This window comes from Bicyclus anynana, chromosome 15, assembly GCF_947172395.1.
Source record: "Bicyclus anynana chromosome 15, ilBicAnyn1.1, whole genome shotgun sequence".
NCBI classification, from domain to species: domain Eukaryota; kingdom Metazoa; phylum Arthropoda; class Insecta; order Lepidoptera; family Nymphalidae; genus Bicyclus; species Bicyclus anynana.
The window spans coordinates 9,157,691-9,173,058 of record NC_069097.1 but is presented as its reverse complement, the minus strand read 5'-3'; the positions used below and the strand labels follow the sequence as shown (position 1 = coordinate 9,173,058).

Sequence of the window (15,368 nt, the reverse complement as noted above, 5' to 3'; positions counted from 1 at the left end):
ATACTATGAAACATCGATTCTTTAGAGACAGTGTTTATAATCGCATAAGATCGTTGATCATATACGTTGACAGAAAAATAATGTCTTGCGAGGCAGGTCTTTATCTAATTAGTCTGAGGTTAGCACGTATAATAATTACTTTACATCTATTTTGAACTGTTACAGGAATCACTTAATTCTTGTTGCATTTATTTTTTTTAATTTGTAATAGTCGAATATTTTGAAACTTTACGTCATTCTAAATTCAAAGTTCAAAATTCATTTATTTCAAGTAGGCTCAGTTTACAAGCACTTTTGATAGGTACGTCAGTTGACTATTTGTAAAGATTCTACCACCGGTTCGGAAGCCAAATTCTGCTGAGAAGAAACCGGCAAGAAACTTAACAGTTGCTCTTTTAAAAAAAAACATACAATAATATTATAATTTACAATTGATGACAACATTACAATTTCTTATAGTTTTACTTCCTGTGTGAAGGTGGAAGCTGATCCAACGGCCTCCAAGCATCTTTATCATTAAGAAACACAAACTCAACTTCTTTTTTTGTATTGTAGATTATCTACTATTAAAATAACTGTTGAATCACAACCGGTCAACAAATAATCCGGTCAACCTCCATTGCGTTAATTTTAAATTACGCGACATTAGCAAAGTCAAGGCAGCACAATTTTACCTAAAGAAGAATAAGAGGTATAGGTTAATATCATATTAGAACGCCTCGACATAAAACGCCATTAACTAAAGTCTGGAGGGAGGTCTTCTTTTCTTATGTTTATACCACTTACCACCACAGTGATCTTTTCTGTCTAACGACGTTGTGACTATACTCAGCGCCAAGAAAAATGTCCCTTAGACGCAGCGCTAATGTTTTTATGGATCTCAGTGTCATTTGGTAATGGCGGTCTTATTGTCATTTGTTTAAGGCGCTGTCAATTTTAGTTCAGGTTTTAGCCGCTGGACTTCTTGCGTGGCGCGGAGTCTAGTACATGACTGACGAAGCGCTAATGTTATAATAGAGCTCAGTGTCATTTGGTTATGGCGGACTAATTGTCATTTGTGTAAGGCGCTGTCAATTTTAGTTCAGGTTTTAGCCGCGAGACTTCTTTCGTGGCGCGTAGTCTAGTACATGACAGACGCAGCACTAATGATACAATGGAGCTCAGTGTCATTTGGTAATGGCGGTCTTATTGTCATTTGTGTAAGGCGCTGTCAATTTTAGTTCAGGTTTTAGCCGCGAGACTTCTTTCGTGGCGCAAAGTCTAGTACATGACTGACGAAGCGCTAGTGTTATAATAGAGCTCAGTGTCATTTGGTAATGGCGGACTAATTGTCATTTGTGTAAGGCGCTGTCAATTTTAGTTCAGGTTTTAGCCGCGAGACTTCTTTCGTGGCGCGTAGTCTAGTACATGACAGACACAGCACTAATGATACAATGGAGCTCAGTGTCATTTGGTAATGGCGGTCTTATTGTCATTTGTGTAAGGCGCTGTCAATTTTAGTTCAGGTTTTAGCCGCTGGACTTCTTTCGTGGTGCCGAGTCTAGCACATGACTGACGCAGCACTAATGATACAATGGAGCTCAGTGTCATTTGGTAATGGCGGTCTTATTGTCATTTGTGTAAGGCGCTGTCAATTTTAGTTCAGGTTTTAGCCGCGAGACTTCTTTCGTGGCGCAAAGTCTAGTACATGACTGACGAGCTCATAGCATAAATAGCTCTACAACTACTAAACTAACGCTAACATGCAGTCTGAGTACATTGTATTTCACAAAAAGAAATCACGATTATAGTGCGCATGCGTGCTAAAGGGCCGCGTACTACAGGAGCAAAAGCGACCTTCGTAGGTCGCCGCCCGCCATTCAGAGAGCAACCCTCATTGATTTTTGACTCTCCATATGGCTGAGTACTCAAGCGCGAAAACTGTCCAATGGCTGTGTCAGTACACCGGTCATAACTAAGAGTACTATTCGTAGATGTTCTAACGTGTAGAAGTGTATAACAATATAATAAAAACCTCAGAGGAATTAACCGCGCGGAGGACTGATTCTGAAAGCTATTGTGTTTTAATGATTATGTTTAAAAATTAAAGAACAAATTAATGGCCATTGCATGGTCTTAACTAAGAGTTAACTTGTTTAATAATTTTATATTAAAACTCTCAGAGGAATTAACAGTGAAGCAGACTTTGATTATAGATAAATGACTGCGTTTAAAAAAAATAACTGATTAATGGTCTATTTCTTTAATTAACGTATCTTTAATAGGACAACAAAAGTGCTATTTTTACTGAGTGTTAAGTGTATTTTGTGCGTTATATCGTGTGTTCAAAATGTGTTTATAAATTTTATTAGTGAATGATCAATTGTGTAATTTTTGCTGATCGTATAGTTTTAGTGTGAAGTTCACAGCTGTGTTTCAGTAAGTTACCAAAATATTCTAGAATTTCATATAGTAATCGTAAAAGACTAATCACGAAACATTTGTGTGTTTCTTTTTAATCTATACTAATATCATAATTGCAAGAATAGCTATGATATGATAAAACTGAAGCTCCTGAATGGTATCGTCTTAAATTTTGTTAAGCTTACGGAAATTTTGTCTGTTTTTCTGCCCGACTGTTCACGATAATCTGCGAAACTTTTCATGTTGCTATAATAGTTAGCGATTACGCTTGGCTTGGAAAAAAATATATAAGACAAAATCTAGTAAATTTTATATAAGTAGTAAAAATTTCTTAACTGCTTATAAATATATGAAAATGAATAAATGAAATAAATAAATGAATAAATGGCTGAGCAGTGATAGCCCAGTGGATATGACCTCTGCCTCCGATTCCGGAGGGTGTGGGTCCGAATCCGGTCCGGGGCATGCACCTCCAACTTTTCAGTTGTGTGCATTTTAAGAAATTAAATATCCCGTGTCTCAATCGGTGAAGGAATACATCGTGAGGAAACCTGCATACCAGAGAATTATCTTCATTCTCTGCGTGTGTGAAGTCTGCCAATCCGCATTGGGCCAGCGTGGTGGACTATTGGCCTAACCCCTCTCATTCTGAGAGGAGACTCGAGCTCAGCAGTGAGCCGAATATGGGTTGATGACGAATAAATGAAAAAGAAATTCAAGTCATCATGATTACGAGTAAGTAATACTATTCCGTAGGTATAATATTCAGAGTAAACTTGCTGTTTTTCTCAAACTGAATTACATTTTACAGCATACATTTGATATATGTAGAATAAAAAATATCTGGTATTACTCGCAGATATACAGATATTCCATCTGGCGAAATACATTCAGAAATTATATAATATATTTTTTTTACATAAATCACACTTAAATGTTAAAATACATTTATGTAAGCCTTTAAAGTTTATGCAAAATTTATCTGCGTAGGATCAAAACCACTTCCATTCTAATGTTTCCCTAATTTACAGTCTTAAATATTTAAATAGAAACAAGACATAATTTACATTTACAATAGGGAGGCACTTGTTCACCGTGGTTTTGCTTTTATAACTCGTTTGTAAAATAATTGTATTCAAAGACAAACTAGTTGGTATCGTCTTGATTTATTCCTCTGAATGAATCTGTTATTCGCGATTCAATCGTTTTAGGGAGCTCTTTACACAACGAAAACGGTTACAACAATGAAACATGGATTCTTTATAAACAGTTTTTATAAACGTGTTAGATCATTGATGATCATATACTTTGAGAGAGGGGTACTGTCTAACGAGGCAAGTCCCTATATAATTCATCATTTTAACCGTAATAGCAAACATTTGTCTGCACTTCGGAGGAGTGGAACACTATGCTATATATTTTATAATTAAGGACAGGCAAAGAATCAACGATTTCTGACTATATCTTCATTCCGTGGTTCTTTGTCACGATACAGACCTATTATCCCTGATTAAGTTGTACAGGTTGATTGAAACGTTTTATTTTGGAATCGGAAAGTACTTAATGACAAATGCATTATTTTTTGACCATGAATGATAATAATTAATCATGTACAGTTTTCTTTAACGACTGATTTATTTTTAATTACACATCTAGACAAAAAACCGTTTTCTAATACGATAAGACACTTCCCTTTTTTGGTGCTTGTATTTTAAAAGTGAAAAAAAAGCATTTTCAAAAGTCTATATTATTATATACTCAGTCTATTTTTTTTTTAGTTAGGTAGTACGTTAGTATGTATGTAGGTAGGTCTAGGTGCCTAGAGAATAGATAAATCTTATTGTTGGCGTCTTGATTTATTTTAATCCATTACCAACGCTTAACCGCAAACGCAAACAAATATTGTAAGCTATTATCCTAACTATTGTTAGGTATTATTGTTTTCTATAGCGTCCATTCATAAAGGTCACAAATGAATAACTACGTCATTATAAACAACGAGAATTGACATTTTCCTCTAAGTTTAATAGTTCTTTGAAAGGAAGAAGAAACAAGGCCAACTATGGTCTTCAACCGTGGAAGGTTTCTAGGTACAGTGCATTGAACTTACTCGGAAAAATATTGATGGAAGAGTTTCGAACGGTAATTTAGAAGGGTATGTGAGTCCTTATTTGCTCTCTTTATTTAGCTTTGTTTGTCGAGCCGAGATATTTGGAAGGCGTTTTATTTGTGTGGTTTGGGTAATGAATAATTTTGTGGAACTTTACGGAAATGTATTTTTGTTGTTCTTAGTCATAGCTAATTCCTCTAAATTAAAACGTGTGAATCTGCGAACTTGTTTAATTAACTAACGTAGACAGCACATAGTAAATTATTATTGTTTGTTACTTCAACACACTGACACTGTGCTCACGTAGAATTTAAGAATCGAAAGACAACAACGCAACAACATATAACTTATACGTTGTTGCGTTGTTGCTAATACCTCAATAGTCAATACTGCTCCATGGCGACAGTGAAAAATATAGCGATGATACTTCCATTTTCCATTTCCATTTCCATTTTCCATTCCATTTTTCCTTAGATCCGCGTCACGCGATAATGAGATGATTTTGTCAATACATCACTCTCTTTCGTCAATCAACAGCCGGTATTCGTCCACTGCTGAACATAGGACTTTCCGAGAGTGCGCCACCACACACGATCTTTGGGCTTCTTCTTCGTCGTTACACTCTTAACAGAGTGGTCGTGGTCGTCATTTGGACGCGGTGGCAAGCCTCACTATCCGTCGCCATTCCTCCCGTAGTGTGGCTCTCCTAGAACATTCGTGGAGCGTGGAGCGCAGTTTGTACCTACTTGGTCAGTCCAGCGCATTGGGCTACATCGGTATTATCGTTCGTTTCCTACGTATCTCTTTCGTCACATTATCGCAATAACAGAAACCGCAATATTTTCGTAAATGACTTTTTTCTTATTTAAGCACGCTAAAATATTATGACAAGACTGGTGTCCGATGCATGGTAGTATAACCATTGAAAGTCTATATTTTGAAATTACATAAATCGGTGTCGAGCAGCATAGTCCTGCATTGATCAATCCGTTTTAGTCATCGATATAAATCGATGGTTTTCCCAGCATAGTCAGTATAGGGCAATACTTACAAAAAAATAAGACACAGCCCCTAATCCCCGTCAGCCCCGCTATTCCTGGCTCTGACAGCGATCACGGTAAAAGGGAGGCAAGGGATGTTTCTCAGTAACGTGGTGTTTGGAAGTCCCTATAATATATGTCCTGTATTGGACGTCCATCGGCTGATATGATGTTGATGAGATAATTAAGTATCTCTTGGCACGCATCACTGGTCGATGTCTGTAAATTACGAATCTAGTTTCGTTTGGGTTTGCAACGTTCAATAATGACACGGTGTTGTTTTACCTAGTTAATTAGACCCTCCATTCAGTGGCTTATCAAATTAATGACAGTGAGTCAGTGACCTCATGAGTTACGTGTATAGAAGGCCAGTGCGTAGCCGTGTAGTGTACTACAGCACGATTCCGCGAATGATTGCACTATGATTCACGCGATCCGGTTCGCAGCATCTCTGCCATACCGTAAGATCGCGGTGAGCTTCCAAAAAAGGTGATAAATGTTTGCTTACCTACTTCCTATGGTAGATGCGTGTACATTTACCTTTTCTTGTTGAATTCTTTTCATTTTATCTGGTAATTAATTGTTATGTTTACAAGATAATCATGTCCACTTGACATTTCGTAACATCTGATACTACCAGGTTAACCTGTAGTACTACCTAGTATGTAGATACTTGGTTAATAGGTAGCTATTAACCCAAAAACGTTACGCAAGATTTTCTTTGGAAAAGTAAAAATTAAATTATAATAATTGAGATAAAGATTACTCGTAACAGTTCAATCAACCTATTATAGATTTTCCCAAAAAGTAGCGCGTATTTAAAATAAAATTAGACACAGCACACAAGACAGACACACGAAGACTATTTATTATTAATAAGTAGCCATTCTAACCTTTAACTTACTCGTAAGTTTAATAACTTACGAGTAAGTTGAAATGGTTAAATAAAAAGCCCATAAAATGTAATTTTGAACCAATAAATTATGGACGCAATGGATGTACCGGTGTTAACGAATTCTAACCTTTTATTATAACTTAAGTTGAATTAAAAAGAAGCCCATAAAACGTAATTTTGAACAAATAAATAATGGACGCAATGGATGGATGAGCCGGTATTATCGAAAGTGACCTAAAAATATTTATTTATTACATACATAAATCAGACATATATTGCGTAAATTGAAAGAGGACATTATATTGGCTTTAAAAGCTCATCTAGATACGGGCTGAACCATAATTTCTGAACGAAGTAATATACATATGTATTCAACATATTGTGTAATATTCTTTAAATGCGACCATATATCACGGGTGGAGGAAAATAATGTCAGCATGAGTAGGATAGAGGTATGTATGAATACCTCATCTCGATAACATTTTTTTTTTCATTTTTATTATAGATCTCGCGTTCTGTTGAGTGGCGATTCTCTCGATGACTGAAGGAATAAACTACTGTAAATCTCGTCACTTGAATTTCATGACTACCTACAAACCTAAGCAATTTTAATTTCATGTAGAACATAGAATAAGGGTCCGAAATATATCGATATCTATATATAAAAGAAAGTCGGGTTTGCTACAACACTTATAACCCAAGTACGGCTGGACGGATTTGGCTCAAAATTAGTGGAGAGGTAGCTTAGAACCAGGAGAAGGACGTAGGATTCTTTTTTTTATTCTTTACAAGTTAGCCCTTGACTACAATCTCACCTGATGGTAAGTGATGATGCAATCTAAGATAGAAGCGGACTAACTTGTTAGGAGGAGGATAAAAATCCAAACCCTTTTCGGTTTCTACGCGAACGGTAGGGTATTGGGAGGGTAGGAGTAGGGTAGGAGTGGGGTAGGAGTGGGGTAGAGGTAGGGTATAGGGGTAGAGTAGAATGATAATGAATAACTTAAGGCCATTTAAGAAAAATTGTCAACTAGCCTATTAATGATGAATTTCAAAAAGTCCTTCAGTATTTCACGATACAATGACTGGCTTATGTTTTGAATTACCAAGACGAACGGAGGGTTTCACATATAACCTAAGTTTCCAAATGATAAAACCAATATTTGTCTTAATATGCACGTACGCCCGTGACATCACTATACTGTTGCGTGACTCATCCCGACGACCGGTTCTAATAATCTACATTCAATAACATATATTTGACTCCGTTTGGTTACTACACTTCAGTATTGTGCGGTTGGTGTACTAACACGTACAAAATGGTGCACAAAGTGAATTTTATAGCGTTCGTGAGGAAAATACGAAGGACTCAATGTACTATGTGCAATTCTAAGACAGTTCCCAGTGCTAAGTTCCACGATGTTTCGGATAAAATTGTTAGTGGTTTGTATACCTATTATATGTATTATAAACCACTTAATAGGACTACATAATAAATATAAATGGCAATGAATGAATAAAAAACAAATGGCAATATATACAAATACTATAGCGGAAATCGATATAAAATATTTTGTAAACAAACCACAGATTACCTTAGATATAAGTAGGGTTGTCGATATTTAAAAAACTAAAATTGTAATTTTTTTTATGTTTTTTGTACTGCTGGACTATTATCGTAGACACCCCTAACACAGTACTTCTGACTAATTTATAGGGGAACGAAGATATTTTACGATTTAGCAAAAGTTCTTTCGCCACTTATTGGAGATTAGAATATCAAAATCAACGCTTATAAAAAAATATGATCAGTCATTTACTAAAATGATTGTTCATAATTAGATATTTCAAAAGAAAGGTCTTATCTACATCAAAATTTATTTTCTTTGAATTGAATAAATTTTGTCAAGGTTAAGTCAGAGTACTTACCCATAGTTGGGTTCCTTATTAAAGTAACTAACTTTATTATCTTTCTAGACACCTATACCTATAATATTAAGATTGTTCATATATTTATATAGATACGTAGCACGTTTATTATGCAGTTACAAAAGCATACCTTCCGTTTATTAAGTACCATTTTACAATTAAGTAGCGGCCGATTTAATTAAAGCCCTTTCATAAAAGTTCGTTAGTGAAATAATTAAAAAAACAAAACAATGCAACGCAACAAAAGCGCCCGCATTGAAGAAATATTGTAATTATCGCGGTCGTTCGGTGATTGTTGTAAATGTGAACGATAATAAACGTTATATCACTTACATAAAATATGGTTGCGTTGGTTGCGTCGATCGGAAACGGACATGGCCTGCCCCAACGTTGTCGCCCACGGCCGCGGTTGCGTTGCACAATGCAATCTGTCATTATCGGCATAGGCCAAGATACAGAGGCTAAATCTTACAAGTGTGAAAGATTCATTTATTTATTCATTTATTTGTTGAGAATATAAACGGTAAAATTATGTATTCGACCATTTCTGGCGTACAACAGTTACAAAGACACGAGTAATTAAATAAAAAAGACAATAGCAATTAAGTTAAATCAAACATAATTGTGATGGTATGTTTAGAAATTATATTTTAAATGTCAAATATAAAAGTACCTAATCAAAATGTCATATAAAATAAAATAGGATAATTAAATTATTAAGTATACCAACCCAATCTTTATGAAATAATACTAATTACAAAATATTCAATAACAATAGATTAAATCAAACTTGTGAAAGTATGTTTAAAAATAATTTTAAATGTCTTGTTGTTCTTTTATTTTGTAACTTTTTCCATACTAGCAATATTAAGTGCTAATTATTTTCAATGCACTTCGCTATAGTCTGTTGAATTCTTTATGAATGATCTTCCAACGACGATCTGGAAAATCATATTTAAATCGTAACATTTGTTATTTTCTGATCAAAGAAAAATCATACTTAACTTTTTGTTACAAAGGTATTAAGTATCGTCGAAATTATTTTTTTTTGTAGCAACCGCAATAAGAAAAAGAGTTGCTTGAGTGAGTAAATCATTGGAAAAATAAATTCAGATCATTCATACAAATGAATCAGCTATCGCTTACGTAATCATTTAACAATATTAATTGTTTGAGCAATCTACAAGTGAGACTTTAATCTTTGTGTGACCTTTGAAATATTTAATAATGAATAAACATTGTAAATCATCCACGCAAAGGCAACCATTAATAATAAAATCAATAATGATTAGATTGACGTTGAATTTTTTGACGGGTTCCTATAATATTAATTAACTGTTAAAAGATAACTCTTTATTGTTGGTTTAAATGACTTTCTTGTCGGCTCTATACATTAGACTTTCCCTTCCGACGGTAAAGTCTCTAAAATTAGTCAAACCTGAAGTTCCAAAAGTTTAGAGTACAGTTACACAATAACCCGCATTTTGTAATTGTACCTACACATGTTTTCCTAATTATAATAACGTTTTCAAAAATCAATGCTGAGCGAAAATTATTTTTATTTTTTTATTAACTGATAGAAAATTATGATAAAGATTCATATAAGCAATTGATTCTATTTTATTTTGCACACGAGAGGATGGCAAAAGATATAAACTGTATAATCTTGATTGTAATATTATAAATGTTTTTAAAAGTGTAACTGCTGAATTTTTTCGCGGCTCCTCTCGGTATATTACTTTTAAAACGTGTGGGAGTTTATGTTTCAAAAGTGCTTGTATAGAAGCCAACTTGAAATAAATTAATTTGTACATTTTTATAATCTATCAATTAGTATGTTTGTCCATTCAATCAATAAATCTTGCAGCTGACTCTCATTCTATTCATCATTATCGGTAGAATTGGGACGAGCTCAATGCAGCTGCGCTCTCGGGCCGATCGGCACGGGCTGTCGATATGGAATCCCGTAACGCGGGATTTATGACGTAATGTAAAATGTAATTTAAAATTAAACACTCAACATTCATACGATTTCATACGATTTATGTATTGTTATTTGCTCGATTTTGAGCATTTAGCTTTATACAAACCGATTTTTTGTACTAAATAGGCTTGTTTATCTAAAAAATCATGTTTGATGAAACACAATGAGGTACAAGTTGGATTTGGATTTTTTTTTTTTGAAAATTTGAATTTGGAAGATATGAGTGTTGTTCACAATTATAATGTATACTACATTATAATTGTGAACAACACTGAACTGTAAATGCTCAAGATAACTATATCGGTAATTAGTAGACTTCGTCTTCTATAAACAGTAAAACAATATTCTCTACTAAAAAAGTTTTGTAGTATTAATAATTTAAAATCTCAATGAGGTTAATCTCTGGTTTCAACAATGATACATTATTTTATAATGTCGTTAGCTTTCAACGTAAAAATAAAATTAGTTTAGTAGGTATTTTTAAAATCATTCATTAGTAAAAAACCAAAAAGTATTAACAAAACAGCCACGTTCTTGTTTACAAATCCATCAAAATAATTATGTATAAGATTTATTATTGTCAAGCAAAAAAAAAATAATGGTATTTATGTATTGAAAATCTTATTTTGATGTCGAGATATTTTAATTTTTCAAGATAATTTAAGCCAGTTTGTACGTTGCCTGGTGACAACCCTAGCGTGCGTAATTTGAGCCAAATTATGTAGGCAGATGCAAAGGTGTCAAATGTTAATAAGCAGCTCCCTAATAACGGCTTTTACTTCCTACATACATCCTACAAACAATTTATTTATGAATACCCCCATAAGATCAAATATTTTATGTCGCATCATTTATGTCGTACACCCTTGCTCTTTACGACGTTGTAACACGCAAATTAAGGTTGAACAAAAAAGCGTGCAAAGTGCGAGTTGGACTAGCACACTTACGGAACCATCCATAGAAATTAAATAAATATAATTATTACGCGTATTAAGAAACTTGAACAAAAAAATACTTTCTAAGCAAATTCTTAAGTACAAATACCTACATACCTAGTTCCATTCTTGTTGGAAATATTGCCTAATAATCGAGAAGACTATTCAAGCTTTTCAAAATTACTCAAAGCTTGTTTTTTTATGGAATTTTCAATATTTATTCATTTCATTATCGCCATTGCTTTCAAAAAAAATTATTAAAATGACAATTACTATGATTCAAAACAATCCTTTTACGATTTAATTGAAAATAAAATATTTTTAACTTTGAATTTGACTAATGAACGGAACTCCAAAAAATAATAATAATATTTTCTCATTTATCATTGATAATGAACGCAGATGTTCTCATAACATAATGACAGAAAATGGAGACCGAAGCTACCTACTAATTATCACTGATTGATCATACGAGTGAGGTAAGAATTGATCGCAATTGGGTTAATGCGAAAGCCGTACGTCATTCAATTTTATTGGCAATCGGTAATTCATGAACACTGCGACCTTTTTCGACCTTTTCCGGTGTATTTTCATGGTGTTTTATGAGACTAGTAACCTTCGGTTCAATTAATTGAAAAGCTTTGGGCTTTTGCAGTATTACTTGGAGTTAAACTAAACATATTTAGAGGTAATGTTTGTGGTATTGTAAGGAGTAATCTCTGGATCTGCTGAACCGATTTTGAGAATTCATTTACCACTTGGAAACTTGGCTTTCTAGTGGTAAAAGAATTTTCAATATCGTTTCGGTATATTCAGAGATTACCCCTACAACGCCACACACTTTACCTCTATAAAATGTTAGTTTAGTTCTACATATGCATTCTGTGGATTTATTTGGTATAGCTGACGCCACGCGGTTTCACCAGCGTGGTTCCCGTTCCCGTAGGAATACGTTGATAATATATAGCCTATAGCCTTCCTCGATAAATGGGCTATCTAACACTGAAAGAAATTTTCAAATCGAACCAGTAGTTCCTGAGATTAGCGCGTTCAATCAAACAAAAAAACTCTCCAGCTTTATAATATTAGTATACATTTGGAAAGTTTTGTTATACCCTCTCAAATCTTAATAACAGAGACAAACCTAGAAGTAACTACTTGGGTACCTATACCAAGCTGTAATAACCAAAATTAGATAAATAAGTAACTTACAATAAGAAAATATGACATCCTGTTACTTAGAAAATATTGTATAGATCTAAATCTTTTATTACGATAGGAAACAAGAAATCATAGGTAACTTATCTATCGGCAGGACATTCACTCGCTTAAGTTAACATTAGCACGACGAGTTATAGGTATGTGCTTGTATGTGCTTGTATGTACCTGCGACAGCAATAACAATTTATTTTTCCCAAGGGAGAACAAGCAAGATGGTTTAGCTCGTAAATTAGTACGTCGAAACACATGCGGGCAGGTTTTTTATTGACTTAGGAATAATTAGAGTCGCATTTATTTACTGTCTTGAATTTAAAAACATCATTACGCAGTAAATAATGAAGAGGTTTTATGAACCAGTTGTGTTGTGAGAATAATTAATATGCCTCCTAGTTACTCTACAACTACAAATTAATTAGTACAAATGTTTATTTTTTATTATTGCGTGTTTACTGTAACCTTCCTAATGGGACTGCAAGAACACCAGGGTGAGGGCAAAAGCTCTGCCGTAGTAACCCAATGGCTGGAAGAATGTGGAGAGGTCGGAAAATCTCTAAGGACGCTTCTTGTGAGACTTCGACCTCGGAGAGGTCATCAGTTAGAACGACTTTTTTAGATACGGATAGTGTTTGTTGGCTGAGCGAGAACAAAAGAAATAGGGAACCACAATTTCGAGAATGTTTTGATTATCATCCTCATGAAATTCATATCTTGGATAGGTCAGAGAACGGAATGTTTCGCGACTCGTTTTAATCTTATGCTTTGTCTTGTTACAGTGCATGGCGCGAGCACTATACGACAACATAGCGGAGTCACCGGACGAGTTGGCGTTCCGGCGCGGCGATTTGCTCACCGTGCTGGAGCAGAACACCGGCGGCAGCGAGGGATGGTGGCTCTGTTCGCTGAGAGGGAGACAGGTAAGCACCGCCAGAACATTCAGAGTAGGAGATCTCATATTGCAGCACGTTGCTGCAAAGTACGACAACGTAGTTGAGTCACCGGACGAACTTACAGGAAGACTAAAGACATCACACACATACGTTTACTGTTATCACATGTCCCACAATAATTCATTGAGACGATAAAGTGACAGTTGACGCTATTAAGGCAAGACCAAGAGCAGGATTTATGATTTTGGATTAAGTACCTACGTTTTTTGGATAATCCGAAAACTTTAAACCGGTACCACTTTAGAAAACTTAACTAGCCACTAAACTAACTTGAATCCTAACCTAGAATTAGGTAATATTAGAACCAACCTCACTTATCTAAGTTATATCAGAATTTTTCCATGATGCTTATTAAGTAAACTAACAAAGTATAATAATTATCTTGTTATATTGAATCTTGTTGTCAAGCGAGTTGCAGGTATTCGCTGGACGCAGATGGGTCACTATCGTGATGTTTGGAAGTCCCTACAAAAGGCCTATATCCTGCAGTGGACGTCCATCGACTGACATGATGATGATGATGATATTGAATCATAATCACGTTTATACAATAAATTCGATTCTTTGCGTACTTATATTCAAAATATTTTAATTATTTATTATTAAGTACATCTTAGAAATATTGCAAGTCCGTCTACCCATATTATTTCAACCATTATTTCGATTAGGTACCTATATCCAGTTCAGTTCAGATAAGCCACTCAAATTAAAGCAGTTGTCGCGGACAGTTTTTTACAATTTGCATATAGAGAGTACATTTACAAGGATTTGCATCTCGGCTGCAATAAAATGCAGCTGCAGACGAGCGAATTGAGATCTTGTTTTGGCTGCGGCGAGACTCTGAGGTCATCGCACGTCGTTTTTGCGTCCACATGACGTGTTTCCATTAATAATAATAACCTAATTGAATTTACAGAAACGTACAGTGAACTTAAGATGAATTTATAGAGGAAAAAATATTGTTAATAACTTTAAAACCTCATTAACTTAAAGTATGTCATATTATATCTATTAGCGGAACCAGTCAAGCTTCGCTTTGACAGTTTACGCAAACAACAAATTGCAAGAACGCTATAGGCGACAAACAGAGTTTTTAGCCGCTTATATCTAAGAAGCATAAATAGTATTATGGAGAAATGAATTGTAAAATATCTAGGCCTACACTTAATTGTAGAGAACAATAGTCAATAATCATTTATTTCAATTAGTCTTAATTTACAAGCACTTTCGAAAGGTCAGGTTTTAGTATTATATTATCTTAAAATATATGGTGATAATAAATAGTCGAAAACTTAAAATTAAATTTACGAGGGTTCCACAGACTCCGAGAAGAGCCCACAACAAACTCAGACAGGTTTTTTTCTTTTTGAGTATAACACCATTGTGGAAAAGGCTTGGATTACTTATGATTTATGATTGTTAACTTGATTTCACTGAATTGACTCTTATTAAAATTATCTCATTACTAGGTAGTTTAACGATTAATGTTCCCACGCGTTTATTGCATTGTTAAATATCGTCAATTAATCAACAACAATATATTTAATTAATTATGTTGCCCAATAAGAATCGTAGTGAAAGTAACCTGTAATGTGTCTGGATTCGATTGCGCTACGTGTTGAGAAAAAAAAAATCATATTAACTATTTTTCACGCAGTCACCCACGTGTGCCCACCCTAGGATTCTGGGCTACCGATATGGAATTCTATTATGATACTAATAATAGACTTGATGTCGGGCCAGGCTCACCCTAGGAAATACGCCAATGGCAGTCACGCGGTTATTTGATTTTTTTGTTGTTAAGTATGGATAAAATAACGGACTACAGCAACAGAAATAATCATAGATGTAGTATTCTCCTATCTCCTGATGAAGTCTATCAGGTCAAAGGGGCAAAAATATTG

The 15,368-nt window shown here is 34.5% G+C and overlaps 1 protein-coding gene across 3 annotated transcripts in view; it reads left to right on the top strand.

The window, feature by feature from the left end:
- Nucleotides 1-15,368, top strand: part of LOC112051979 (breast cancer anti-estrogen resistance protein 1) — a 128,430-nt gene that overhangs the window by 103,980 nt on the left and 9,082 nt on the right. For 2 of the 3 annotated variants that reach the window (XM_024090874.2, XM_024090882.2), the window contains exon 2: nucleotides 13,291-13,431. In XM_024090874.2, the coding sequence (XP_023946642.1) occupies nucleotides 13,291-13,431 (141 nt within the window). Of the gene's footprint in view, nucleotides 1-7,742; nucleotides 7,885-13,290; nucleotides 13,432-15,368 lie in introns of those variants that run through there. The other variant, XM_024090857.2, reaches the window with a different exon arrangement.